The 26,507-nt window shown below is 44.3% G+C and overlaps 6 protein-coding genes across 13 annotated transcripts; 2 read left to right on the top strand and 4 right to left on the bottom strand.

The window, feature by feature from the left end:
* Positions 1-397: 397 nt before the first annotated feature.
* Positions 398-3,841, bottom strand: prph2a (peripherin 2a (retinal degeneration, slow)). Its single transcript, XM_061264648.1, has 3 exons — positions 2,928-3,841; positions 1,565-1,811; positions 398-1,078 (listed from the first exon to the last, which is right to left on the bottom strand). The coding sequence occupies exons 1-3, from the start codon at positions 3,506-3,508 to the stop codon at positions 872-874; spliced, it is 1,035 nt and encodes a 344-aa protein (XP_061120632.1). The 5' UTR covers positions 3,509-3,841; the 3' UTR covers positions 398-871.
* A 401-nt stretch (positions 3,842-4,242) lies between these two features.
* On the bottom strand, positions 4,243-7,972 carry tbcc (tubulin folding cofactor C). Its single transcript, XM_061264650.1, has 2 exons — positions 7,857-7,972; positions 4,243-5,453 (listed from the first exon to the last, which is right to left on the bottom strand). Exon 2 carries the CDS (start codon positions 5,381-5,383, stop codon positions 4,367-4,369), a length of 1,017 nt encoding a protein of 338 aa, XP_061120634.1. The 5' UTR covers positions 5,384-5,453; positions 7,857-7,972; the 3' UTR covers positions 4,243-4,366.
* Positions 6,135-17,124, top strand: bicral (BICRA like chromatin remodeling complex associated protein). 3 transcript variants are annotated; one of them, XM_061264635.1, is made up of 11 exons: positions 6,135-6,421; positions 8,143-8,208; positions 8,567-8,612; positions 8,693-8,741; positions 8,859-8,924; positions 9,121-10,266; positions 10,381-10,463; positions 10,549-10,694; positions 10,769-10,863; positions 10,937-11,039; positions 11,104-17,124. In XM_061264635.1, the coding sequence occupies exons 3-11, from the start codon at positions 8,572-8,574 to the stop codon at positions 11,463-11,465; spliced, it is 2,091 nt and encodes a 696-aa protein (XP_061120619.1). In that variant the 5' UTR covers positions 6,135-6,421; positions 8,143-8,208; positions 8,567-8,571; the 3' UTR covers positions 11,466-17,124. The 3 variants fall into 3 exon arrangements, with proteins under 3 accessions (XP_061120619.1, XP_061120617.1, XP_061120618.1); XM_061264633.1 differs by having other exon boundaries at positions 10,934-11,039; XM_061264634.1 differs by lacking the exon at positions 6,135-6,421 and adding an exon at positions 7,916-8,056 and having other exon boundaries at positions 10,934-11,039.
* Positions 13,700-15,664, bottom strand: si:dkey-21c1.4 (uncharacterized protein C17orf80 homolog). 3 transcript variants are annotated; one of them, XM_061264643.1, is made up of 5 exons: positions 15,522-15,664; positions 14,441-15,223; positions 14,079-14,180; positions 13,877-13,993; positions 13,700-13,799 (listed from the first exon to the last, which is right to left on the bottom strand). In XM_061264643.1, the coding sequence occupies exons 1-5, from the start codon at positions 15,529-15,531 to the stop codon at positions 13,771-13,773; spliced, it is 1,041 nt and encodes a 346-aa protein (XP_061120627.1). In that variant the 5' UTR covers positions 15,532-15,664; the 3' UTR covers positions 13,700-13,770. The 3 variants fall into 3 exon arrangements, with proteins under 3 accessions (XP_061120627.1, XP_061120625.1, XP_061120626.1); XM_061264641.1 differs by having other exon boundaries at positions 13,700-13,993; XM_061264642.1 differs by having other exon boundaries at positions 13,700-13,993; positions 14,079-14,177.
* Positions 15,996-21,161, bottom strand: LOC133142958 (guanine nucleotide-binding protein subunit alpha-13-like). The gene is made up of 5 exons (XM_061264640.1): positions 20,879-21,161; positions 19,605-19,831; positions 18,094-18,144; positions 17,817-18,017; positions 15,996-17,730 (listed from the first exon to the last, which is right to left on the bottom strand). Exons 1-5 carry the CDS (start codon positions 21,159-21,161, stop codon positions 17,359-17,361), a joined length of 1,134 nt encoding a protein of 377 aa, XP_061120624.1. The 3' UTR covers positions 15,996-17,358.
* On the top strand, positions 19,982-26,445 carry LOC133142957 (regulator of G-protein signaling 9-like). 4 transcript variants are annotated; one of them, XM_061264639.1, is made up of 17 exons: positions 19,982-20,100; positions 22,736-22,832; positions 23,178-23,228; positions 23,297-23,403; positions 23,709-23,760; positions 23,829-23,887; positions 23,967-24,043; positions 24,131-24,212; positions 24,489-24,551; positions 24,756-24,785; positions 24,869-24,930; positions 25,015-25,128; positions 25,189-25,304; positions 25,371-25,458; positions 25,531-25,669; positions 25,733-25,815; positions 25,886-26,445. In XM_061264639.1, exons 2-17 carry the CDS (start codon positions 22,757-22,759, stop codon positions 26,037-26,039), a joined length of 1,353 nt encoding a protein of 450 aa, XP_061120623.1. In that variant the 5' UTR covers positions 19,982-20,100; positions 22,736-22,756; the 3' UTR covers positions 26,040-26,445. The 4 variants fall into 4 exon arrangements, with proteins under 4 accessions (XP_061120623.1, XP_061120622.1, XP_061120621.1 ...); XM_061264638.1 differs by having other exon boundaries at positions 19,982-20,125; XM_061264637.1 differs by lacking the exon at positions 19,982-20,100 and adding an exon at positions 21,445-22,030 and having other exon boundaries at positions 25,078-25,128.
* Positions 26,446-26,507: the final 62 nt, after the last annotated feature.

The following is a 26,507-nucleotide window of genomic DNA, read 5'->3' as shown; positions in this document are numbered from 1 at the left end:
TGGTTCATTTTCAGCTTTCAAATTTTACTGTACATTAAAGTGTGTTTGGAACAACTTGGTGTGGAGGAAGCCACGTTAAAAAGCCAAAAGGATGGCGACGGATACACCCCAAATATTTTTTTTACATTCAAATCACAAATAGTTTTTTTAGACCACCACACACACATAGGCTTGCTAGGTCAGGGGCATGTTAAGAGTCATCTCATGTCCGTGCATGTGAAAGCAGTAAAGAGCATAATTGCCTTGATCCGTTTTTCGAGTTAATCGGGAGCCTTGTGGCTCTCGCTGTGAGTCGGGCCTCCTTGACGCAAAGTCAAAAGACGAGCAGACCTTTTCTTACACAAACTCTAAGTGATTTTATTAGTTTTTTTCCCGTTTTCTAAACACACAGCCCATATACACACATTTACATTGATATTTATATATTTATATATTTAAATAGACAAAGTACATTATATTAAAAAAATGGTTTTATCGCCACGTTTTCTACACTATGTACAAAGACCGCCCACCCCGTTGTTAAATATAAAGAGACTGAATAAACTTCTGACAGGGCATTGTGGATTGTTTTTGGGGAACTAAATATTTAGCTGCCAAATTTATTCGTGGTATCAACAAAAATAATTTCCTCTTCAATTGGCTTGTGAATGTGTTGCGTTTCTGGGACAGGGGGGTTGCATAGTAACCACCATCCCCATCCAAATTTCTCATTTGCATTTAATGTCTTACATTCCCTTGGTTCACTACGCCTTTGTTTTCACTACTGCAAAGAGCCAAAAAAAAAAAAATCATCTCACAAGTCCTTTTCCTTCCATTTGGGCGTGGTGGCGGTGTCTGTTTTGGCAGGGTGTGAGGGGAGTTGATAGATCGCTCAGCTCACAGTGGCTACGCCGCCCTCTTCGCCCCCTTCCTCCACTTTGCCGCCTTTCATGGCCTTCATTTTGGCCATGATGTCGGTGAACGTCTCCTTGACCGTCTTCTCCAGGAGCCAGCCCTCGCTCTCGCTCTCCGGGTCTTCAGGGTTGGCCAGAGTGGACAGCGAGGTGTCGACGTATTGCAGGCCCACTGTCACGGCGATCTGTGGGAAGACGAGGAAAAGGTCGTTAAAAATAAGTTTGTTTTGTCCAGTAGACCGATAATAATACATCCACTATCTGCCAGCAGAGTTAACTTGCATAACTATTTCCAATCTGGGTTTCATCCAAGTGGATCAGGTTCCAGGGAGTCGCCCTCCATTCAAGTTTCTACCGTCTACTGGATTTGAGACATTACCTAAAAGTGTCTGCAGCCAAGACTAGATTCAGGATATCGTTACAAGGGAGAGACTGAAGGGAAGGAAGAATTATTATTAGGTTGTTTAGGGAAATGAGGAAAACAGAGGAAGGAAGTAGCTGATGGGAACGCCAAGTTTTGCTCACCTTGCACCATACGATGTGTTTCAAAAATAATTTGTTTATACCAGGAGCGCCCCAGAATTTTTTTTTACCTTCAGCCTTTTTGAATGAATTTTTTATAATTGAAAACTATGTATGATTGATGGTGTCATTGTTATATGTTCCCTGACCTCTAGCATGGTGACCAGCAGCACCAGAGCGCCGATGGTGGCCATCATGCCACCATAGTAGGAGAGCAAAGCATCACGACACCCGCTCCTCCACACGTTGAGGTCCTCGGTGTGGTGGTCGTAGCTGTAATGCGCCGAGTTGTTGGTCATCTGCAGCTGGATGCACGGCCGCGGCGAACTTGGGTTACAACAGCTGAAGGGGACGCCGTCCATCAGGTACTGGCCGTCCACGTTGCTCCCGATGCGGCTAGGAACCAAGCATTCCATTTTCATTACCGTCTAGACAATTTTACAGTTGAGAGTCAACAATGCAACGCAAAGTGCAGGAACCGTTGAGTGACATTTATGGGTCAGAGTCGGAAGCACTTAATCCAGAACCAAACCGAGTAAACCTCTTTGATTGTGCAGGCAATGCGACATATAGGTCAAGGTGTAGAACTGCAACCAATTTGGGTCTTGAAAACAATCCACAAAGTGAAGCTCTTTAAAATGTTTAATCAGTCACCTCGACCTCATGTCATCAACGTCAACACACTTTCCCTTCTTCTCAATATAACTGCAAAGCTGGAAAAACTTCAAATTAGCTTTCCTGGAGTCCTGCAGGGCTGATTGGAAAGGACACTGATGCTTGAAGCGCTAATCCCAGCGATTTAACAGTCATGGTCTGGGAACTTAAAAGGACTGGCACAGCATGGGACAAGTGTTTTGATTATTTTGCTCTTCGATTCTAAGCGAAAAAATAATAACAATATGTAATGTACCGACTGTATATAAATAAAAGTCAAACTGTAGCTGAAGTTTGACCAAAATATTCGTTTTGACTGACAATATAATTCTCACGTTTAGCCATAATTTTGGTCAAAACGAAGCATTTTTGATTGGCTTTTACTCGCAAGGTTACCTAATATTACGGTCAGCACAAATGAATATACTTTAAATCCCCCCTTGTGGTACTTTGACCCCTCTTATCGGTTTCTGCACTTAATCCCCAAACTAGCCTCTCATACATCATTGTGGCAAAACCGCCCAGTAACCTCCACTCATTTGCTCATTTACCCTCGCCAATTTTGTCACGCTAATCCGGGAATAACATATCTGCCCTGACCTAGCCTCACCCTAAATCCACTTATATTGAACTCAGTTTCAAAGTACCACCGCCTCCATATACCTTTGGGTCAAACGATCGGTGTCGTTTCTATTTTACCACTATCAAAACATCGACCTAGATTTACAATTTAAATCGCTCAGATTGTAGATTTTTTGCGACTATTTCTATAATTGTGAACTGACATTGGCGGTATGAAGAGGTGAATTACTAAATACAACTCAGATGATACGTTCAATTCATAGGAAGTCCACTTACTCTTTGACCTCCTTGGAACTGAAGTCCAGGTAGCGGTTGCTGACCCACTGGATCTCAAACCAGTCCCTGTAGTTGTCGTTGCCACAGCAGCGGAACTCCATCTGCATCAGGTCCAGCGTCCGCTTCATGTAGCAGCGTCCCGGCGTGTCCGTGTCCTTGTAGTAGCGCATGCCGTTGCGCAGGCCTTCGGCCAGCGTGAACTGCAGCGGGATGCGCATGACGAAGCACAGCAGCGCCGTGAGCACCAGCAGAACGTTGAAGACCACGCACCCCACCAGAAAGGGCTTGAGCATGGGCTTCCACTTGACGAACTTGGTGGGATCCAAGGAGTCGTAGCAGACCTTGCCACCGAACGCGTTGATGCCGCACGCCAGCAGGCCCATCAGGATGAGCAGGTTGGGCAAGAAGTGGCTCTCGTTGTTGTCCATCAGCTCCGAGCGCTTACGCAGCTCGATCTTGAAGAAGAGGCCCATGCTGAAGACCAGTACGCCAGCCATGACGGCGAACCAGAAGAGGAACCATACGCTTTGGGCGAGCTTCACTCGCTTTTTCAGATCAAACTTGACCTTCATCAACGCCATTGTTCAATCAGAGACCGTTAGATCCTAGGAGAACTTCGAGATGGTCTTTTTGAATAACCCAGTCACGGTTTGAACTTCAACAATTTCCTTTGGTGCATCAGTAATCCATCAGCAAGCATTCCTGTCGTGCCCAAGTATGTTATTGATTCAAAGCCAGCGCCATTGCTCCCCAAATCTTCCCGGATTCGACGCCGGCACTTTGCCTGGATTTCGCCTGGTGGATTTCTGCGAGGATTCTCATGACTAAACTCACCAAGATGCAGTACGTCACGCTAAGCTCTTGTAAGCGGCCTGATCCAATTTGCGAGAAAAAAAATCCCCCGGCACAAGATGAGCCCGATTTGACGCCGCAGTCCCGGGAACCTTAATTGGTTTGAGTGATCACGCGGGTCGCCTTGGTTACCTTCATGACAGGATCTCTGAAGATGAGCGGCAAGGAAGCAAGGCTATTCCTGGCGTCATTCTCAGTTGCAGGTCTGCAGGTTCAAGACTAAGCGGATGTCTTATCTGCTGGAGGCCATTAAGACATCAACATTGCATTTCACCATTTCAGTAGCTAAATACACTTCCTGGGTCAATTAGAAAATCTTCAACTTGATGATCGAGGATTTTATTGATCAACAATACCTCGCCATAGTGAGGCTTGGAACTGAACACCCTTAAAGGGCAGCAGGGCTATGAGCTTAGACTCCGTCGCATGTTGCAAGAAAGTGTCACAGAAAGATGGACGTTGGCACCTTGGATCTGTATTGATTTAATAAATAATCAGACAAGCTTTATTACAGGAGTTTACTTCTCAATGCATTCTACATTTTAGATATAACTTCCACTTTGCAATTTAAAGGCACTGAGGGGACACTAGGGGTCCCATGTGGTCTTCCGGTCTGCTTCGGGAATAACCGACCAGTTAGGTGACGGCGTCCCTGCGGCAAGCCAGTTAAAGTCATCCACCTGCTCCCAATTGTTAGAACTTTGGTCCAGGTCAGCCGCGCCAAAGTCTTCATCCAGGTTGGGGTAGGACCAGGTGTATGGTGCAAAGCGGACGCCGTGACAGTCCTCCACGATGGCGCGGCTGGTGATGTGCAGGTAGACACAGGTGTCTTTGGTGTTGTGGGTACGCAGCTGCTGGCAGGCCAGAGCCAAGGTGCTGCTCTGACAGTGGTCCACAAACACTGAGGTGGCCACAGGCCCGCATAGGATCTCGCAGCGGTCGATGTGCTTCAGGTGCAGTGTGCTGGGCGTACCATAGAGACGCACCTTGCAGTTGGACAGGTGGCACAAGAGCACATCCTCTTTGTGGATCTCTTCTGCGGTCTTCACGAGGACCATGTCGCTGATGTTAGAGAAGCCGCACCGTGGACTTCCAAGGTCTCCATCCACTTGTGCAGCGCTGTGCTCTGCAGATGGAGACACGACAGCGTCCTTCACCGGGGCTGTTGACGTTTTGGTGCAGCCCCGAAAGCCGAATCTCTTCTTCGGCATGGCCTGCTCCCTTGTTTCATTGAGACGTGTCTGAAGCTTCTGAAGAGCCATCTGGGCTTTCCGTTGGTCGTAGGTGGTCAGAAACCCCATGCTGTCGTTGAGGTACTTTTGCAACTCTACAGTTTTGCTCGAAGCTTCGTCCAGCTTCTGCGCCACCGCCGTTTGGTCCGCGTCAGAGCAGGCGCAGAGCAGCTCCTCGGCAGCCGCCAGCTCGTCGTTGAAGGTGCTGAGAAAATAGCCGACATTCTCCTGGGCGACCGATTGCTTCTCTTTGGCTTCTTTGCGCCGCTCGACGTCCTCAAGTCTTGCTTTGTTGCGTTTCTCCAACCGCTCCTTCATTTTCATCGCGCTTTCCAAATCGCTTGCTTGAACAACTTCATCGGGCACATCCATGTTGTCGCCTGGTGATGACGTCAGTTTCTTCTTCTTTGCTCTTGTTGATATTGATGGCGTCCTGCGCCGCCTGGCGGCACCACAACGTAAACAGTAAATATAGACTGCGTTTTTGGCATGAGGTTTTCCTTTAGTCAGTTATAATATTATCAGTAAAAATTATTGGTTTGGTCCACGGGTACATTGCATAGTTGTTTTAAAATAAAATAACAGTTCTTATTGAAACCAGGTAGTGTGTGTATCACCAAGTCAAGTCAAAAACCCTAAAATGACAAAGAAGTAGTATATGCTTTTATGGATTATGAAATGTTAAAAATGACTATTAATTTGGGTAAAATGGAGGAACTGACCGGGAGAGGCATACAACACAGAGACCTCTGTCTTGAAGGGAGATGGGAGTATGACAAAGAGACAATGGACATGAAAGTGAGTAGCTTGCCTGTGAGAACAGTTTCGTAATTGAGTCGTGACATGACTCGCAAAAACGTTCGATTTAATTATTCCATTGTACAAGCATTTTTTTGTGTGTGGTACTTGGTATAAAAACTGAGAACCTCTGTGTAGTTCAAATAAAAATCAAGATTTTGGCCAGCAGAGGGTAAGTGTGCTCATTTGAAAATAGACTGCAAAAAAAAAAGATAAAATTAGTATGTAGAACTTTGTCCTGTGTATGAAAGATCAGCACTCGTCCCAGGTAACATTTGCCACACCTTTATATACAGGCACTTGTCATGAGTGACGTCACGCATCACAGGCCCGCCCTCTACTGTTGGGAAAAGTTCACCAATTTCAATCAGGCGTGGTTTTTCAATTCAGTGTATATTAATTTCTCTTTTTTTTTTGTCTCTACCAGATTCCTCCCATCATGTCAACTTTTATTATGGCACTAGCAGGATCGTGGAACGGAGGGGAGGGGGGCCGCCGGTGCTGCTGTGCCCTCCTTGAACTTGTTCTTCCAGCGGCGCGCGCGCTAGCCCCCACAGCCCGTGCAGCCATGGCGAGGAAACCCCGTTGACAAGGCACTGCTTTTTCATGACGGTGAGTTCCCCCTTTGAGTGTATTATCATTTTGGGATAAAAATTGCAAGGGAAAAAACACACACGGCCTCCTTCCCTCTTCCTCCTTCGGGGAGGGTTAGGGAGACAACTTTGAAAATGGAGCCGAGGCAGCACAGTGTGGGGAGACAGGAGTGAGGCGAAATAACACGAGTGGTGGGAGAGAGGGAGAAGAAGGAGGAGGAGGAGAAGGAGGGGGCGAGCGAATTAAAAGTTGGCCAAATGGAGATATTGGGTTTCAAGTGGAGTGGAGAAGGGAGTAAAGAAAAAAGGGTTTGCCTCAGCGACTCTTTATGTTATGCTAATTGGGATAAATATTTATAGATTCGTTTTCCGCCAAATTGCGCCTTCAAAAGGGGAGGGCGTCGACGACAAGTCGGCAGGCTAGCTAACCGAAAAGTCTGTCGTTTGGCCGTCAAAATAGCTCTGGATTCACCGAAGCCGACTAGGACGAGGACCGGGTTCGACAGAGAGTTTACCCGACTGGCCTAGTTTTGGCTTCGGGGGAAATGTGACGTTTTACGCCGCTCGGGACGAGTGGAGAAAACCTTGGCCAAAACGCGTCAAGGCAAACACGTCGACTGGCCACCGGACTGCGATTATGTCGATTTGGTGCTATTTTGGGAAATAAAAGATTGCAGGCTGCACATCTTACTCATTTTCTCGGCTCTTTTTTGAGGCGTTTTTGACCAAATGCGTCCGGGACAAAATGGCGTACAAGCAAAGGCGATTTGAAGGGCAATTCGAGCTTTGTCCTGCACATTAGTGGCACCGAAGCTGGATTGTAGTTGTCCTTGATCCCGAAAGACGATATATATTGTTCCGTAATGTTCTGTTTAAACGATCTTGTTTAAAGGACACACTTTCACTTTTTATTTTCTCATGACGCCATTTCAAACGACACTTATTGTTCCTCGGACACGACGCGATTTCGAACTCGTTCTTGGGTTTCATGTTAGACCTTCGTTAAATTCATCTTATAATAAACTCATTCTTTTTAAAGTTACTGTAGAGTTGTTGTGACCTAAATGTCGTTTTTTTGCAATTTTTGCATTTCTACTAAAATTAGAAGCGCCTTTGACGATTTAACGTTTAATTTTCAGTAATATACGATTTCTGCAGTGAAAATAGCTCATACAACATTACATTGAGCTCTGTCGATCAGACCGGTTCGTTGAATCAGTCTGAGCAAGGCGTTGCACATACAAAACGACAGTCTGGCTTTAACAGCAGCCATTTTGTCCAGTGTTGAAAATGTAACCCCAGCCACGCTTTACTCACTGTAGCATGTAATAAGCATTTCCTTCTTGCTCTGAAAAAAAATCCACATTCCACATTGCTCCTGAACCCATGCACACCAAAAAATCCAAACTGTTTATACTCCTCCAGTGATGACATAAATTAGCAGAATTAATTACCTTTTGATTCTTTGCTACACAATACACTTGATGGCTAAAATAAAGCCAGCAATCCATTATGTCTGCCCTTCGAGGTTATTTAGAGCATAGTGTGCTTACTTCCACCCAAATGCACTTTTTCACCATGTGGAGGTGATGGGTGGGAGTAGTGTGTCACAGTACCAATGTTCTCTGAAGGAAGGCCACACTGCTCTCCTATGGTGATATTTTGCATTGTCTTTTTAGCTCTCCCATACTGTGTCTGCTGCCTAACATAACACTTTGTCATTTTGTGACACCCCTGCAGCCCAACCCTTTACTGGAAACAACAAGGGTGTTACATGACTGGATCCATGCAGCCCGACACTAATCAGTGAGTGAGGCAAAGTTGTGAATACACACGTTATAATAACGATTACTTGTATAGGGCCAAATAATTGAATACAGATTAGGTGTCTTATACGTCTACAGAAGTGAAGAAAGTAATCAATTTTCTAAAGTAGAAGTTCAGATATTTGTGTAAAAGTAGAAGTACTCTTATGAAGCTTCAAATAAATGTTTGAAAGTACAGACTCTGGAATGTACTGAAGTACAAGCAATAACAAAGATAATAGTATTAGCATCAAGTAAACCGTTTTAAATGACCTAATGAAGCAAACTGGGATTGTATAGGAAATGAATGTTCAAAAGTGGCTTTTATACATCTCACCTTAGTGATTCTTTGTCTTCAGGTGTCATGGATGATGAGGACGATCGCCATCTTCTGGATATTTTAGGGTAAAATATAAGTTTGATGGCGGCATTATTAGAAGCAACCAAGGATAAATGTGACCTTGACAAAGTTATTTTTTTTTCAGAGATGTGGATGCATTGAATGACTATCTACACGGCAACAACAGCAAGTCCGTGAGTGGCTCTTTAAAAAAAAAAAAAAAGATTTGCAGCCACACACATTTGGCATGTTTATGTGGAACTTTGAATTCTTGAGTTAGATGCTAGCGTGTGTTTTTCCCCCCCATGCAGATTGAAGAGGACGATGTAGCCAATGCTGCATATGGCTCAGATGCATCTTTCTTCTCTGGTGATGCTGTGAGTGTAAATTTTTTTTTAAATATAATATTATTCCAAAAGAATAAATTCATTACCCTCCATTTCCGTTCCCATTCCACTCATTAATCCTTAAAACCACCAAAGTGTACAATACAAATAAACAACAAGTAAAACACGATGAAAGCTACAACACACTCCAAAATTCTTCCTCAGTTCTCTAACTGCTTTGTTTTAGTCAAATACTGGACTCAAAGATGATTCCTCCTCAATGGCGGAGTTTGGAGGTGATCCGTCTGGAGACAGCCTACATCTTTCCAGCAGTCTCTCCTTCATCGAGGACCAGCTGGGGTCTGGGAGTCCTCCTGGAGCTAGCGTCGACCTCGGTGAAGACCAGCCCTTTGACATCCTCCAGAAATCCCTGCTGGAGGCTGACATCACGGAGCAGACGTTGGCACAGGACGCCTTGCTGGAGACGCAGCCCGCACCCACCCTCGTCCAGGCCCCTGCGTCCCTCCCGTCCCAGAAGGTCTCTGGGGGCTACGGAGGGGGTGTGGTCACTACACCGGCTGCGACATTACCAGCTGGACAATTCCTTCAAGGCGTGTCCCCACTACCTAACGGTTCCACGCAGCACATTCAGGTGTTGGGGTCGTTCGGGGCGGGAAGCGGAGTCATGACGCTGAGTGGTCTGGAGAGAGCTCCTCAGATTGTGCTGAGGCCAGCAGGCCCCATCGCCGCTGGGGGCTCTCCGGCTCCAGGCGGGCAGGTGTACGCACCTACCCAAGGGCATCTCGGTCAAGTGGGCTTTAAGAACATTCCCCTCCAGAACGTCATCATTCAGAGAGGTCCGGGAGGAACCCAGACACTCATTAGGCCGATCCAACCTAAACCTCATCAAGCTGGGGCTCAGACTGTCTTCAGTTTACAGCCCACGGTCTCCCAGTTGGCAAATGTGACTAACAGTGCTACACCGCAGTACACCGCCAATGGCTCCATGGTAGTCGATCAGCAGCAGGCACAAGCTAACATACAAGCGGGACAGTTCTTGCTGCCCGCTTCTTTGGCGGTCCACAATGGCCCCCCTGTGGACCCTGCTGCCCATACCAATGCCCACAACGCAGTGCAGATTGTCGCCGGGCAAAAATTTACTGCGCAAGCTGGTGGGCAGCTCATTTTGAATCAGGGCCCCGCAAGTGGCGGCACGGCTCAAACGTGGACGACCGCTGCATCCACCACGAGCGCACCGGGACGGCTTGCGCTGGTCAGTCAGGCGCAACCCTTGGGTAGCCCCGTGCAGCGCCTCCTGGTGACGCAAACGGCCAACTGTACGTCGTTGTCCCCCTTAAATAACGCGGCCACGCCTGCAGAAGAACACAGACAGGTGAGGATAGCACTCGATTATTGCTTCCTTAGCTATGTTTGGAATCACGACCCTATAGTGTATTCTATTGCCAGTTAACAGTCTGATCTTATGAATCACTTCCTGACTTCCCAGAATGCTTCTGGAGCCGCCGTCAAACAAGTGCAGCTCAACGCACAGAAGAGGCCCGCCCCAGCGCCGCTTACCAAAGGAGGAATGTGAGTTCAATCTAGTACAACAATAACAATGAAGGGAACAATCTGAAATGATCAAGTTATAAATGTCAAGTTTTTCGAACGATAGGATTTTACAGCAGCTAAGGGAACATCACGAGCGGGTGGACATGCCCGATCGGCGACACTTTACATCGTTCAGTGATGTGCTGCAACGGCTCCTGCCCTACCATGTGTTTCAAGGCACGCCACCCAGCCAGGAGGAGTTCTCTCAGGGTGCCTTGATTTATTTTTTTGCCATTTTGTTTTTTGAAGCATTTTAGGCTAATCTGTGCTTTTTTTATTGACAGTGGATGAAGAGTTTGAATCAGTTGCAACGCACGTGTTGATGAGGACGCAGGCCATGATCAATAAGTACAGACGACTGCTTTTGGCTGAATCGGAGGTATTAGACAGGTGCCAATTATATTTTGCCAGGCAAGTCAGGAAGTAAAGTCATTCTCTTTCCTTGGAAGCAGCATTCCAGTCCTTCATCAGAGATGGTGATGATTGACAGGACCTTCAATCAAGAGGAGCGCAGCTGTCTTACCCAAGACAAGCGCATGCTGCTTGTCGATCCAGGTACCAGTCGTCCACTGCCTGTATCTTGAGTCCATGGAAGGTCTCACTGTCCCTGTTCTTCTAGACGCTTTCTTGGAGGATTTCTGTTGTGGGCTGAAATCCAAACGTTTGCAAGATCCTGTCCCCTCTCCGCCATCGCCGCCCGCCACGCACTCCGAGGAGCCGGCTTACAGAACAGACTCCCAGCCTGGCTTTGGAGACCCAGGTGGAGGTGGAGGCAGTGGTACTCCACTTCAAGCTTCATCTGCGGCCAACAAGAACATCCTTGAGCTGAAGCGATCCCAGCAGCACTTGGGACAGGAAGGTAACCACTCATCTTCTGTGGCATCTGCAGGGGGTCACACAGACCACCAGCCAGCCTCGCCGCTACACCTGGACACAGACTCTGCTCTGGAGGCGGCCGTCAACAGCATTCTGGAATGTTAACAAACCATAAGGAGGTTCGTTCTTGTTTATTTGTCCAGTTTGTTCTGCTTTTTATGTAGCACTGTTATTTTATTTTGCCAGATACATGGGGTCCTCAGTTTACGACTTGACTTTTCTTTCTAGATAACCTGAAATTGTCGGAAAGTGTAGTTGTCTATTACCTACACTAATCTATTCATAGAGTCAGAATCACCGTAAATATTGAATTAAAAACACATGTAGGCCATAAATATAAAATAATTCTCATTATAAACAGTAAAATCGGCACTAACTGAGTGTGCCTTATTGTGCTGTGTGACGGCGTTATTACATCACTACAAAAACGAATAAAATTTTCACCGTGCGTAACCTCGGAATGTCCCCATTACAAGTATAGGAAAAGGTTTGGCTATAAATATAAGTACAGTACGTAAGCGTGCTGGGTGGCGACCAATTCTTACGCTATTGCCAACTCATCATAATCGTAACTGCGGTCAATATTTGTGTGAAAAACCCTTTTCGGCCATAAATGAAAACCAATACGATGAACCCCACACACGGCACTTTGTGAGCGTGCCTTATTGTGCCGCGCGACGCTGTATTCTTACGCTGCTATGCAAACTCGTCCGTTACGTGCCAACCATAACCTCAAAATGTTATCATTACAGAATGTGTGGATGGAAACACTTTTAAGTTGTTAGAAAACAAGTGTACAACAGTTAGTACGGTAGTGACTGAGCGTGCCTTCTCGTGCCATAATTATCGTAATAACTAATCATGACCACTTTTTGTTAGGTGTAAATGCCGTATGTCATAAAACGAGGACCCCCCCCCCCGTACTCTGAAGACAGGCACTTCTTATAATTACCCACAATGCTGTGGGAATGTGCAATTTAGAGGCTCCACAATTGTTTTTGGACGGCCAGTTTGCCTCCTCCTCGGCTTTTATTACGAAGGGTTTACATGAAGAATCCTACATTTCTTTGATGAATTGCACTAAAAGCCGTTTACATGTGACTGCACACAAGCGTCACGTAAGACGCCATGCCCCCCTCGCTCGCTTTTATTTGGCATTTTCTTTGCCCCGCCCCCCTTTCTTTTGTACCTTAAAGGTACGCGAGCCCCTACACATCAAACACGCAAACTCGCCTATCATTTCAATGTGTTTGCGTTAGGGGGAAGATTAATCCTCAGATTGAGGATGTTACTTTGTTCATATTTTTTTAAACAGTGTTTTTATTTACTTTGGTTTTAAACTGGAGAGTTTGTCGATTGTATGTTTTGTCTTGTTCAGTTTAGTTTTTTTTCTCCATCAGCAGCACAACCAAAAAAAAGCATCTTTCAAACGGGACTATAACTAACTTAAATTGTCACATATTGAAAATCAAATGAGTCACACTGAAGAAATTTAATCCAGTCCATTTCTGCCAAAGTTTAAACCTGCAAGTGAGCTTCAACAGCAGATTGAAGGCCTTTAAAAAAACAAAAAACATTGTGTACTAGTGTTTAGTGCATATGCCTCATAGCTCCGAGGTTCAGGGTTGAAATGTATACATTTGCATGTCCTCCTTGGCATACTCTGGCTTTGTCCCACATTTCAGATAAATGCAGTTTAGGTTAATTGACGACTGTAAATGGTCCTTAGTTGTCAATGGGAATGATTGTTGGCTCCAGCTCATCCGCATCACTTAGGTGTACTGGCGCTATAGAAAATTAATGAACGGATATTCACTCTTCTTCTATCCGCTTGCTGCGCATTAAACAAAATGTCTAATTATGGTTCTTAAGTAAGGATGGAAGGATTTTTTTCCCCCCGCTTTCTATCCGTATTGTCTGACTTGATCTGTATAGTTTGTCGTTTTGTATAAACAAACAAAAATGAAAAATATTTATAATTTTTCTATGGAAGAGGAGGAAAGAAAAGAATGTTTAAAAAAAATGAGAAAATGGCAATTATTTTGTATAATTTAGACGTCAGTTGGTCATTGTTGTGTTGCCCACAGCAACAACAATAAATTCATTTTGAATACAAATATGACGGCGAGTCTCTCTTGCTACATCTGGTCTAGAAAATATTATCCATCTAAAAAATGTGCCCGTTCCCTTTTAAAATTGATCAAGCTAGCACGCTTGATGCATGACGCAACAGCGACACCCTGTGGAGATTTAAAATATCAGGTGGGTGTGAATTGAATAAAATGACTTAAAATTGACTGTAAGGTGGCAATTGTGAATAACAGACAGAAAAAAACGTACACTGCGTAATTGAATTTTTTTTATTTTTCCTCAGTGAATTATTTGTAGTTGATATAATGCATAATAATTCTTAATGGTACTTCCTCCAGCGCTCATGCTCTATAAAACAAAACAATGAAACACTTTAACTCAAAATGTGACACTGTAAAGAGACAAGTGTTCATATGTATACATACTAAGATGAGGGTAAGACCAGACGTAGCTGAGCATACAATATCCGGCCAGCAGCATGCCAATGCCGCCCACGCCGCCTTTTCTCACATCAATATACTTCCTGTAGTACCACTGCCAGCCTGTAAGGGGCGCACAGTGCAGATTATGAGAGGTACCTTATGATGTGGCAGTTGCGAGTATACAGTATTTCTATTTATATTTTACCTCTCAGCATCATTTCCGCCGCATCTCCCGGGCAGCGTGGCGTCTTGCAGGCCAGCCACTCAGGAAGCTCCCGCAGTGTCACCTGACCTAGGCTCCGTCCTGCTTAACAAACTTAGATGATGTCAGTATCATGATGATTATAAGAATAAAAAACCAAAACAATTAGGCTTTATATTAATGATTTTGTATAATAGTTATGAACGGAAGAGCTTGATTTGTGTTTTTCAAACAAGTTATGTGGGCCATTTGAGATCTTAGCTCAGTTTTAAATATTTTTATAAAAAATTAATAATTTGAAATTGTAATTCACATTTACATACAACAACAATTAACTACATTCATTTGTACTGCCATATACTGACCTGATGAGTTGCTTTTCCTCATTTCTATTGTTGCTGCTGTATCTACAGTTCTGGACTGAAAGTTCGAAAGGTGTCCTGGCAACACTGAAGTGAATTCTGTCTGTTGAAAACCAACTTTAGATGTTTTGAGGTCGGGCAGAATCGAAGGCTTATAGGAGGTCGCTTTGGATCCACTCACATTATCTTTAAGCGGAAGTAGAGAGTTTTTGGGTTGTATAATGATATTCAAACTAGCTGGACTTAAACCTGATTTAGTGTTCATTTGAGTAGTTTCAATGGAAGGCATGTTGGTCTTGGCCCGGCCCAATGTGCTGCCAACATGCTGGACCGTAATCCTGGGCATTTCCTTTCCGACGGCCATTTCTTTTTCTGGGCACTTGATTTGTTTCCCTTTAGAGGCACTTTGGGGTTTTTGGGACTCTGCAGATGATCTGGACTTGGTGCTCGTGGATCTTGAAGGTACTGTCTCCAGAGTTTGTGGAGCTGAATCCATACCTGGAGAGGTTTGGCTGGATTTTGCCGCTTCTATTGTGGCACGAATGCTCTTTTTCTTTGGCTTCACCTGTGGCGACATATGTCCACTTTTCCCAGGTGCTTCTGGTGATGTCTTCTTATCGAGCTGTGGCGTTTTCGTCCCCTTTATCTTAAACGAGTCTGCTTCTAGCTGTCCTGGTGGCGAGGACACCGTGGGCTCATGGTGACTTAAAGCGGGCTTGGCTGCCTTGCAGTAGGGCAAGTGACTCTTTAACCGCTTGAAGGATTTCCCACAGAACGGACACACCTCTGTAGTTGGGAGGAGAAAATAAACTGAATGGAATTTGAAAAACCGCATGTTGATAATTGCACATGCTGCTGTCATATGCTGAAATTAGTACAATTCCCTTTAGGCGCTTTTCAAAATTACAATACTCATGCTACTGTGCATCCACAAAGTACTTTTGTTTGCTTTTTCCACATACAGCCTTATGCCATACTGGTTTATATATGCCAATATGAATATTAGCTATTACTACTATGAATAATACCAAAATTACTAAAACAAGTAACATTAGGTCACGTGATTGTCGTTATCGAAACTTACCGGGGCTCATTTTGCAGGTGGTTACGAGAAAAAAAAGAAAGAATGTAAGTTATGTTTAAAAAATACTTCAAAACGCGAATTCAAATCAGCACAAGTAGTTCATGTTACAAATGCAAATAACTTAAGCGTCACACGCGGACTTGCGTTCACGGTCATGTTATGATAGGCGAATGGAAGAAGGACCCAAGTTGCTTTTAGGTGGCCAACCAGAGGCCTAATCAGAAATGTGTGGAATCTTTATGTATAAACGCGGTTAGTCATTTTAGGTACCTCGATTGATAGATTGTAATTAACTAAATTAAATGTGATCCATTTAATTTACGGCTGTGACGCAGTTTTGATGTATTAGTCAGGCGCATTTCCGGTTTGTCGTAAAAAGAAATCCCCCCCCCCCTTACAACAAAAGTGAAAGTGAACTTTTTACCGCAAGTGGGCGAACTCGATGAGAAATATGTGCAACCAAATATTGTAACATTTCTTTAGAAAAATGTTTTATTGATAAAGATAAAGAGTGGCATGAGAGTTGACACAGGGCAATTAATTTCCAACAAAAGATGGCAGAGAACAAGTGTCAGAAACCGAAAAGAAAAAAAAACTATTGGGAAAACGCAGTGATTTAAAACAAAAACGTTTCTAGAACCATTTACATACAAGAAGATAAAACTAGGTATTATTTACAACAAAAATGATTGGGCTATGTACAACAAAAAGCTTGTCTTTTAAGGGGGGGGGCAACTGGGAAGCTCAGAGAAGACATTAGTGGTGTTCAGCAAAGAATACAAACAGTATGGAGCATTAATGGAAATTATTTACTGAATTTTAAATCAACCCTGAGAGAAGTGTCAGCTCGTGTCTGTTATTTGGCAACACACTACTGAATTAGCTAGTAATAGAAAGCTGTATATTTGTTGATAAGTAATATATCATTTTGGTACCATCTTGGTGCCAAGGAACTAAATTAAAGAGGCCATAGCCCTGTTTGATAAAAGAAAGTTCTGCTTTTCCACCATCTTGTGGTATACACAAGTAACAGAAAAATTTAAAAGAGAGCCCATTCCTTTTGGTCAAATTTGTTTGGTACGATGTGAGATTTTTACAATGTAATATATGTGCATTAGCTCAATAAAGGTCAGGTAACACTGCAAATTGACTGAGTGTTCCCCCATCTTTATCGAGCCATTGTCAAACGTCACATAACAAGCCAAACAAATGTGACAAAAAGCGGATACACTGGTTTATTATGCATCTGCTGCCATCAACTGTAAGAGCATTTAATTATTTCACCTGCCATAGATAAATGAACACAGAATGTTATTTTATAAATAATTTTTGAAACTGGATAATTTTCTGCATAGCACCTGATCTCTTAAGGCACACCAGCTGGGAATCACTGCAGGCACAAATGCAGAATTTTAAACAATAATTTGGTCTCTGTCAAGGCATCAGGTTCAGTCAGTTTTTTCCTCGCAGATTTATGAGCGAGAAGATCAAGACCGGGAAGATACAGGAGAAACGGACTGCTGTTCATCTACTCACAAAGTAACACGGGGCCTTGGGGTGGGGTAGTGCAACAACTGATTGAGTTACTTGCCTGAATTCAGTGCTCGGACCCAAAAAAAAAAAAAAAAAACACAGACTAACCGACGCAGCTGATACCTTCGAGCGTCCTCTTGATCCCCCCCGTGTGAAACGTTCTAACCTAACCAAAAGACGTCTCATTAGGGTCGGGTCGGCCCCACGCCGCGAACTACCAATCCACGACTAACTTACAAAAGCAGCCGATGCGTTCTACCGGATGATTCTTCTTGAGTCCCCCTTTAAAGGTTACACACAAGGGTCATTGGAGCATGAGCTGCTTGAGGTTGTCATGAAGAATCGTGTCCTTGACATCCCGGAACACCAGTCGGATGTTCTCCGTGTTGATGGCGGTGGTGAAGTGGTGGTAAAGCGGCTTCTGGGTGGCGTCACGTCGCTTGGCTCGAAAGCGCTCCACCAAGAAGGCCTGCACGTCGGGCAGACTGTGCTCCGGCCCTTTGTAGTCGGAGAAGTAGTCCTTGAGAGGCACGCTCTTCACTTTCTCCTCCAGCAGGTCCGTTTTGTTGAGGAAGAGGATGATGGAGACGTTGGCGAACACGCGGTTGTTGACGATGGTCTCGAAGATGTTGAGCGACTCACACAACCGGTTGGTCTGGCGATCCTCCATCAGAACCTGTGAGCCAATTCATAATGTCTTCATTTGCTATCTACCCTAGTGAGATCTGGAGAGAAGAAAAAAAAAAAAAGGCCCTTCCTTACCTGGTCGTACTCGGAGGAAGATACGAGGAAGAGGATGGAGGTGACAGAGTCGAAACATTCAAACCAGCGCCGTCGCTCGGACCGCTGGCCGCCCACATCCACCATCTTGAAGGGGACGTTCTTTAGCTCAAAGTCGTACTCGTGGACTCCCTTGGTGGGCTTTCGTGCCAGCAGGATGTCCTGCTGACTCGGCAGGTAATTCTGGCACACGCAAAGACATAATGATTTTACTTCAAAGTAATAGTAATTACTTAAAAACAAGAAAAAAAAAACTTACTGGCTCGCCAAGCTTATCCAGATTATCTAAGAAATACTTGACGGACTCGCCCTGTAAGATACAAGCACACGCATATTACATACATGTGGATGATGCAGTTGGACAAGACACAAAAATGGAGACACTAGCATATATGGAACTGTGCTAGCTTCTGTTGAAGGGGCAATTAATGCAAGTCCGGACACGAAGGCGGAGAGACTCACATGCATTCCTTTATCAGCACACGCGTGTGTGTGTGTGTGTGTAGTGATTTTCCTTATCGTTTTTCCTGGTGTCTCTCAAGGGCTTTTAGTTATGCTACCACATCTCACTGGAACAACCTTTGCATGCATTTTAAGATAATTTCTCGATATCCTGGTGACACAAGTGCCAAACGTTTCAAAAACCAATCAGACGAGAATAACCTGTGTCTGTATTGTGTGGGCGTGAACAGGGCTCCAGACTTTTTTTTTTTTTTTTTTTTTACCTCAGAGCAAAGGAGCACCTAACCTTAAATTTTAAGTTTAAAACCTGACTCTTAGAGAGGGAAAGGACGCTCAACATGAAGGACAGGCTCAGGGTGACGTTTCAAAATTTGTCGACAAATCAGTCAGACAGGGCGAGAGAGGGAATAAAAAAAAGGAGAAGCGAGACAAAAACGGAAGATTTTTCCGTGTGCTGTGAAAGCAAAACTAGAACATGATTGTATATCTATATATGTCATTGCCCACTCACACAAACACACACACACACACACACACTTCCTTGCATATATAAAACCCATATCTTACATTTCATCCAGAATATACCAATTGAAACTTTTAGGGGTGACGAAATCATTAATCCACCACTAAGGATGTCCTAATTCAAAGGCGCCTTCAAACATGCGGTCTTACCGTTGGCCTGTTTAAGTAGCAAACTTGTAGGACCTGATTTAACTACGCCCCCTTTGAGCCGGCCTTTTGTATACATTCAACATGCTAAAATTAATTCTGCTGTCCCTCCAGTCTACCCTGGGCACCTCACTTGAATGACTTCAATATTTGCAACTGGCATTATAATTTATTTCTTTTTATAAGACCTCATAATAAATTAAATATGTATATATAGCATGCAATATTTTTTATGTAAGAATGTGAGTGCTCAAGTAACACTAAGTGGGCAAGCTAAGACCCCCTGTTTGTAAGTATAAAGCAGTTTAACGACAGATCAACATTCCAGCTCCAATCACACTTGTGTCTGTGGCCGGGGCATTAACAAAACACCATTGAGAACCCGCTGCAGCAGCCTTGTGCAACTCAAACAAACCCATTTAGAAAAAGTAAATTTTCACGAGTGTCAAGACGTCGCAAAGGGTCGAACTATCTTTCGATCCTTGGCGATAGGTTATAGTAAACATCTGGGCGAAATGTCAGCATCTTACGAGAGGGCGGAAGGTGTAAACAGGAAGTTGACAGAGTCACATGACTGTCCACTTAACAGTCATCTGCGAGGAAGCTTCACTTACAATTAGTTGATGTATTTTGACTTACCAATTGAAACTCGCGACGGCGGTCGTAGGCATGCTGGATGCCGGTGTCGGCCCACAGGGCTTTGATGGCGGGCAGGTACTGCAGGAAAACCGACGTCTCCAGCAGCCCGCGCGCCATCTTGGCCGAACGCGTGTCGAACGCCATCAGCTTGTCGCCGAGCTGCTGGTTGCTCGGGTTCCCCCATGGGATGTGCAGTTTCTCACGGGCGTCCACCAGCACACGTATGCCTGGCGAGGATTAGCAGATTCAATAAATACAAAATAATCTGATATTCACCACAACATAATACATCATTTATTTATAATGAGTAGTAGCAATATATTTTTAGTGTTTCTATTTAGTATAGGTGTACTTAATTATACTTTATTCATAGGGATGCGGCCCTGCGACTGGTTGGCGACCAGTTCAGGGTGTACCGTGCCTACCACCCTGAGACAGCTGGGACAGGCTCCAGCACGCCCGCACCCCTCGTGAGACTAAGCGGTTCCACGCACTGGTAACACCATTGGAATCTTTTACCGGTACTGTACTCGACTGTTAAAAATACTCTGATACTACAAAATCGATACCATTTCACCAACCTCACATTTAGAAGCCATGTCAGCTACATGCACTACAAATTTGCTCATCCAGCTATACCAACAACAGTGAACGAGAGAAACATTTTAAAGTTGTTCCGCCACAGTGCAATTAACCTAACCTAATTTACATTTGGCAAATGTGAGATTTGTATCATGCAAAATGTGTCTGCGGTTTAACAACGGTCGGGAAACACTGGATTATGTCAATGTACTGCTGCCAAGGTCACACGCCTTAAGCACCAATCGAACTAATGTTGGGAATAAATTCAATCCATGAATTCAGAATCATACTAGCATGACTATGATCGAATTTATGACACTTATGTGGTGACTCCTAGTTTATTGCAGGTTGATCTTAGTTTTACTTTCCATGAGAAAGTGGCCATACAGAAACACCTCATTTCTATCCCATTTGAGCTATTTGTTGAGGAAAAAAATCCCACTATAGCTAATTACCTCACTTTTAAAACGTAAGATTAAAATTAAACGGCGATGCAAATCGATCATATGCTTGTAAACAGGTTTAAACAGGCAGAAGGGGGCTCTCTTGCAGGGTGTGTCGAGGACTGTTTATGTGCCTCTCTGCAAACTTTTCCCGGCCATTATTAACCAACAAAAAGCGAGCCTCGCCTTGCATTCACGCGTCCCAAAAGCGTAATTTCAATGCTTTTCTAAAAAAAAGTTAAATTTCACCTTTAATAACGTTGCTATAAATGGTTGCACGGAAGTCCTCGCGGGCGGTTTGATCGAAGTCCTGGCCGTGGATGATCCGCATTTGTTTGAGGAACGTCGACTTGCCGCTCTCGCCCGCACCGAGTAGCAGTATCTTTACCAGGCGCTTGACATAGGTTTTCTCTCGGGAGAGCCGCCGGTCGATCTCCTTGGAGCGGCGGACCTGCTCCACCTCGCCGCTGTTGAGTAGACACACGGGAAGGCAAACTTTAAGCACGGAGCGCGACGGCAGGAAATCCGCCATGTTCGCGAGAGCCTCATCGATGCTAATTTGGCTGCGCTGTACGCGGCGGCGTAAGGAGGCACGGGACCAAGCCCCTTCCCTGCACTCAGGAAGTAGACTTGTTTGGTCGGCTGTCTGCGGTGTGCGCGGACACGGCGAGATTAGTTCTTTAAAAAGCTGACATATCTTATCTTCGCTCAGACGTCCACGAAAAAGAAGTTTTTATATCGAGTAGTTTATCCACATAACGCTTGCAATGAGGAGAACCCCATGCAAGCTTAAACTGAGGTTTTGGGTGTTTCAAAAAATAATCAAGACGCATTTAAACATAAGTGACGAAAAATTGCATTTAGTTTTTATTATTAAAAACTGGGACACTCATAGAATTAAACTTTAAACTCTTGATAATGCAACACCGCCCTCAAGTGGGCAGTTGTGTAATTATTCTGTGGTGGAAAAATGCCGTCTCCTCATTGGTCGATTCCTCTTAGTTTTTAGTTATGGTGCGTTCACACACAACGGAATTTAGCAATGCTGTTATAAACGGTTACCGTTTACAATCGAAGGAATTTAATAGCGCCTTAACCTATTTTCAAAACGCACGTGTATTTTATTGCAAATATAGTAATCCATCACTGCAATATCCTCAATCTGCCCGCTATATCAAAATCAAACCATTTCCGAGCTCGTTGGGAGCACGGGAAGGCACCACCGGTATTGATTATGCCAAGTCCCCATCGAGCCAGCATCCCTACACGACAGCTCGCAGTTGCATTGAGTGCGTGTGTGTATGTGGTTAGTGGACATTATCACCAGGCATCATGACAATTAGAAACACTCTGCGGGATCACGGACAGAGATATCGGCCAAGGATGGCGTGTCTTAAAAAGGTAATATTCTGCTCATCTCATACAAATCACAAGATCCTCAATAGTATATCCATGGGTATAGAAAACAAAACATGTATTGTCTTGGTAAAAAAAAAAAAAAAAAAAGTGCAATATACAATATTTAGTTTGACTAACTCCCGTGATGCTGTTTGCATGGCTTCAATTATAAATGTAAATCAATAAACATGATTAGAAATGCATGACATGTTATCAGAATGTCATCTCCTACTTACTAAACTTCACCTCGTCATTCTAATAAGGTCATGTAGTTTAATAGGTATTAAGACAGGATCATTGTCAGTGATGCAGCCCCCATGCAGAAAGAAGTTAATCCAGCTACTGGAGCCTGACTCATCTCACCTACGTCATGTGTGAGGAGGAAGGCGTGGGCATCTTTATTTACACTTTCCTGTAATATTTGAATTGTAGTGCTAAAAAGTTGTTCGAAATATCATTGATGATCTATTCCTACACAACATTGAGATGAACATCCAGTTTAGATTGAAAGCATGAACATAATAATTTTTATTTCTTTTTTTTATTTTACCCGGAATGTTTTTTAATTGCATTATTAAAGTTCTGTAATTAAAAGAACCTAGAAGTTATTCAGCCCACAGCTGCCCTCGCAATCTGTTGTCAAAGCAACCCATCCAACCACCATCCCCGACATGGGTTGTCACGGTAACCTCTTCCTCCCCCCCGCAGGCGGAAAAGGTACTGCTGGAGATGCAGGATCCCAAATCGGGGGTGAAGTCTCAGCCGCAGCGACTGGTCATCACCACCATACCGCACGCTATTACTGGTGAGCGCACGTACACACTCGCAAACTGATCAGCAGTACTCACTTGACGCTGAGTGATTGCGTAATCAACGGATATCAGCCGAGACACGCTGCCTCAAAGTCGAGAGCTGCAGATTTTGTCGCCATGACAACTCCGCGGACTCGTCAAAAGTGGGGGAATGAAATAATGATCTAAGACGTAAGCAAAGGAATACACATACGGTCAGAGGAGGCGAATCGAGAGGAAGAAAATACATCTTCCACTTCATATTTCTCTCCTACTGCGTGTCAGAGGGGGGTCTGGCATTTACACTCATGCACACACTGTCAGTCAAAAATCATATCATTTGCATATATGATCTCTAGGCGAAGATGTGGTTGCGTGGCTGGCGGACAGATTCCAAATCGACTCGAGAGGTGAGTTAAATACATTAAAAGTTGACACAACAAGGTCAATTTATATCTCTCTGTATCGCTGTGGTCAGAGGCCAGGAGTTTGGGTTCCATGCTCGTGGCGCTGGGCTTCGTGTACCCGCTGCAGGACCACAAACGTTTGCTGCTCAAACCCGACGCGTCGCTTTATCGCTTTCAGGTAATGCAACTTAATTATGATTATCTTCATCAGTGATCACCATGGGGAATTATGATTTAACTAAATTGGTACAAAACTAATTGAATCCAATTTTATCTTTGTTCATCTAATGCCAATAGTGACAGGCAGAACAATTTAATGCTTGTCCACTAGAGGGCAGAATTTATCCTCATGTGAAGTAACCGCTCTAAAATTGAGTTTTAGCCTCGAATTAGCAAATACGTGATTTATAGCTTGTCATTCTTGTGCATCGATTCAATAGCTAGATTTCATTTTCATCTACACAAACACACTTTTCATTTCAGACGCCATATTTCTGGCCTGCCCAGCAGTGGCCCGTGGAGGACACAGATTACGGTGAGTGCGTGATCAATATTCTTCACATCACCCAACGGTACACTACATGCTTCAATACTGTGCTGCAGCAATCTACTTGGCCAAGAGGAACATCCGCAAGAAGGGAATCCTGGAGATGCACGAGCAGGTCGGGGAATAAAAACACGACTGCAGCTTTTGCTGTTGGAGGTCCTTACGGTTGTGTTGTCATCTCCGGGCGTCCTCAGGAGCAGTACAATCGTCTTCACAAGTGGATGAATCACAAGTGGGACTTCATTGTGATGCAGGCGAAGGAACAATACAGGTAGGAACTGAACACGAACCATATTTAGCCCTGCAGTGTGAAGTGAATGCAAAAATACAATTAAAAAAAAAAGTTGTGTAACCTTAGGGCTGCCAAGGAGAGGAAGAAACCGGACCGTGTGGTGTTTGACTGTCAGGAGAGGGCCTACTGGGTGGTCCACAGACCCCCGGTGAGACAAATGCACACACTTCTATGTACATGCCGACTAGAAATAAATTGCGCCTCCATTCTTCCCGGGGTATCTCATTATCTCTACCCACGATATTGCATTGCCATCAACGCCAAAAGGTCACGCTCGATTAATATTTCACATCGCATAGGAGAATTACATGGCTTCCATTCCAGCCTTGTGTGACAACTTGTTGTCAAGTTCACGCGTTAGGTTTGTCTTATTAATGACCAGTAAATGTTTTTTGTGTGTGTGTGTGTGTGTGTGTGCACGCAGCCTGGCACCGTGAGCGCCATGGACTACGGACTCGATCGGCATATCGATCCAAACGCAGATGAGGTAACAGGTGAGTGGATGTGATTTCTATCAGTTTGCTTTAAATCCATAATACTTTTTTTTTTTTTTCTTCATACTAAGCATATTTGCCTTTTCTGTCTCCTGCAGGCCTTTCTCGCTGCTCTTTCTTCTAAAGTGATCATCTTTCACATGTTTTTTTTCTTCTATCTCTTTCATCATACTTTTTTTTTTTTTTCCTATTCGAAGGTGAAAACGCCCGACTACTATGAGAGAATTGTAAGAGTCCCACATCTGGTTTTGTTTAAATGGGTGACTCCTCTTGACTTATATTTTGTCATATATCCTCTTCCTCTTTGCAGATGATCTTCACCCAGCAGTCCATCATGAGGCCCAGAGTCAAGTCATCGGTGTCCATTGGCGCGTATGTTTGTCATCCATATTGTCGATTTCTATTGAGCAAGGCAGCGATTAGATTTTTTTTTACTGGAAATTATTTCTTATGGAGATTGGTGAAATATAGCGCCACCTACAACAGCCACGACCCGTTCCTCTCCGAATGTCTTCCCAGCAACCCCTGGCATACAGACGACGTCACATACTGGACCTTGAACATGCCCAAGTAAGAACAAAATGGCGCTATGACTCGATGACTTTGAATTTATTTCTCTTTTCACTGTAGTGTGGAAACGCCGACCAAGATGCGTGTCGAGCGGTGGACGTTCAGCTTCGGCGAGCTTCTCTTGGACCCTCGAGGGCGTGACGACTTCAGGCGCTTTTTGAAGAAAGAGTTCAGCGGTATGATTGGAGACGATGATGATTACGGAAGTCATTTTGAAATCCAAAATGCTCGCTGGGTTACAGGTGAAAACTTGGCATTCTGGGAAGGCTGCGAGGATTTAAAATGGGGCACGGCGGCGACCATGCGGGAGAAGGCCGAGCAGATATATAAGTAAATCAGTTACTCATGCAAATCTTTATCTTCTTTGTGGATCATTTCTTCTTATACTTCTTCTGATCCAAGGACTTTCCTGGCCCGCGGTGCACCAAGGTGGATCAACATCGACGGGAAGACGATGGAGATCACGGTGAACAGCTTGAAGCATCCGCACAGATACGTGCTGGACGCCGCCCAGACTCACATCTACATGCTCATGAAGAAGGTGAGTTAGGACTTTGCCGGCGTTTTCCTTTCATAGAATTCATCGCTGAGTGTGGAATTGCAGGATTCGTATGGCCGTTACATGAAGTCTCAGGTGTTCAAGGACACGTTGAAGAAGGCCATTTGCCCTGAGGAGCACAAGTTCACGTAAGTGACCAACTTTTGGACTCAATATCTCTCCGGAGCCTTTTTCAAAATATTACTGATGCTCTCCCAGGGACACCCAGTTGGAGCAGAACGCCAAGAACCGGCGGCCCAGCCTCAGTCCCATCATCCTCCGGCAGCAGGAGCTGGAGCAGCGCGCCAAGATGGCTGCCAACGCGCCCGTGGACATTACGCAGGTCATGAGCAAACTCAGCAGGCAGAAATGAGAAGGCTGTGTGTCAGGTTCCAGATCACATTCATCATTTTGAGCAGTTTTGCAAATATGTTAATTAGTGTATTGTTATCAGTATTATGATTGCCCACAACATATAAATCACCTTTTCCTCCATATTTAAATCGACCAAATTACTAATAAATATATCTAAAAAATAAAAATGCTAATATATATTTTATTGAAAGCAAAATATTTGATAAAATACACAATTTAAGACAATAATTTTATCTTAGCCCCAAAATGTATCGCTTTTTGAAAATTGGCATATGAAGCAAACGTTGGTTCTGTTTTGTTTGTGTCCCCCCCCACACACACACACTCCCCCATCCATGATTCCACGTACATTTTGTACTGTCTGCATGCATGTCACGGTGACTATAATAAAACATCCAGCAGCACTTCATCTGTCTGTCCCGTCATTCCTCCGCCACCGATGTCCATCTCGCCGATGATGACCATC

This window comes from Syngnathus typhle, linkage group LG18 (assembly GCF_033458585.1).
Source record: "Syngnathus typhle isolate RoL2023-S1 ecotype Sweden linkage group LG18, RoL_Styp_1.0, whole genome shotgun sequence".
Taxonomy (NCBI): Eukaryota; Metazoa; Chordata; class Actinopteri; order Syngnathiformes; family Syngnathidae; genus Syngnathus; species Syngnathus typhle.
The sequence above is the reverse complement of the archived record's forward strand: the minus strand, read 5'-3'. Positions and strand labels throughout refer to the sequence as shown.

Excerpts from the sequence above, each read along its gene's own strand:
- tbcc (XM_061264650.1), bottom strand. The coding sequence starts at position 5,383 with ATGGATGTGCCCGATGAAGTTGTTCAAGCAAGCGATTTGGAAAGCGCG.
- bicral (XM_061264633.1), top strand. The coding sequence starts at position 8,572 with ATGGATGATGAGGACGATCGCCATCTTCTGGATATTTTAGG. Across the intron at positions 8,613-8,692 it reads CATCTTCTGGATATTTTAGG|AGATGTGGATGCATTGAATG; the intron begins GTAAAATATAAG and ends TTTTTTTTTCAG. Across the intron at positions 10,864-10,933 it reads TGCTTTTGGCTGAATCGGAG|CAGCATTCCAGTCCTTCATC; the intron begins GTATTAGACAGG and ends TTTCCTTGGAAG.
- LOC133142957 (XM_061264636.1), top strand. The coding sequence starts at position 21,962 with ATGACAATTAGAAACACTCTGCGGGATCACGGACAGAGATATCGGCCA. Across the intron at positions 24,213-24,488 it reads GGGTGGTCCACAGACCCCCG|CCTGGCACCGTGAGCGCCAT; the intron begins GTGAGACAAATG and ends GTGTGCACGCAG. Across the intron at positions 25,816-25,885 it reads CCTGAGGAGCACAAGTTCAC|GGACACCCAGTTGGAGCAGA; the intron begins GTAAGTGACCAA and ends ATGCTCTCCCAG.
- si:dkey-21c1.4 (XM_061264641.1), bottom strand. Across the intron at positions 14,181-14,440 it reads GAGGAAAAGCAACTCATCAG|CAGGACGGAGCCTAGGTCAG; the intron begins GTCAGTATATGG and ends AAGTTTGTTAAG. Across the intron at positions 13,994-14,078 it reads GGCGGAAATGATGCTGAGAG|GCTGGCAGTGGTACTACAGG; the intron begins GTAAAATATAAA and ends CGCCCCTTACAG.
- LOC133142958 (XM_061264640.1), bottom strand. The coding sequence starts at position 21,161 with ATGGCGGATTTCCTGCCGTCGCGCTCCGTGCTTAAAGTTTGCCTTCCC. Across the intron at positions 19,832-20,878 it reads TTATAGCAACGTTATTAAAG|GCATACGTGTGCTGGTGGAC; the intron begins GTGAAATTTAAC and ends AATCCTCGCCAG. Across the intron at positions 18,145-19,604 it reads GCCGTCGCGAGTTTCAATTG|GGCGAGTCCGTCAAGTATTT; the intron begins GTAAGTCAAAAT and ends TGTATCTTACAG.
- prph2a (XM_061264648.1), bottom strand. The coding sequence starts at position 3,508 with ATGGCGTTGATGAAGGTCAAGTTTGATCTGAAAAAGCGAGTGAAGCTC. Across the intron at positions 1,812-2,927 it reads AGTTCCAAGGAGGTCAAAGA|CCGCATCGGGAGCAACGTGG; the intron begins GTAAGTGGACTT and ends CTTGGTTCCTAG. Across the intron at positions 1,079-1,564 it reads TGCTGGTCACCATGCTAGAG|ATCGCCGTGACAGTGGGCCT; the intron begins GTCAGGGAACAT and ends GTCTTCCCACAG.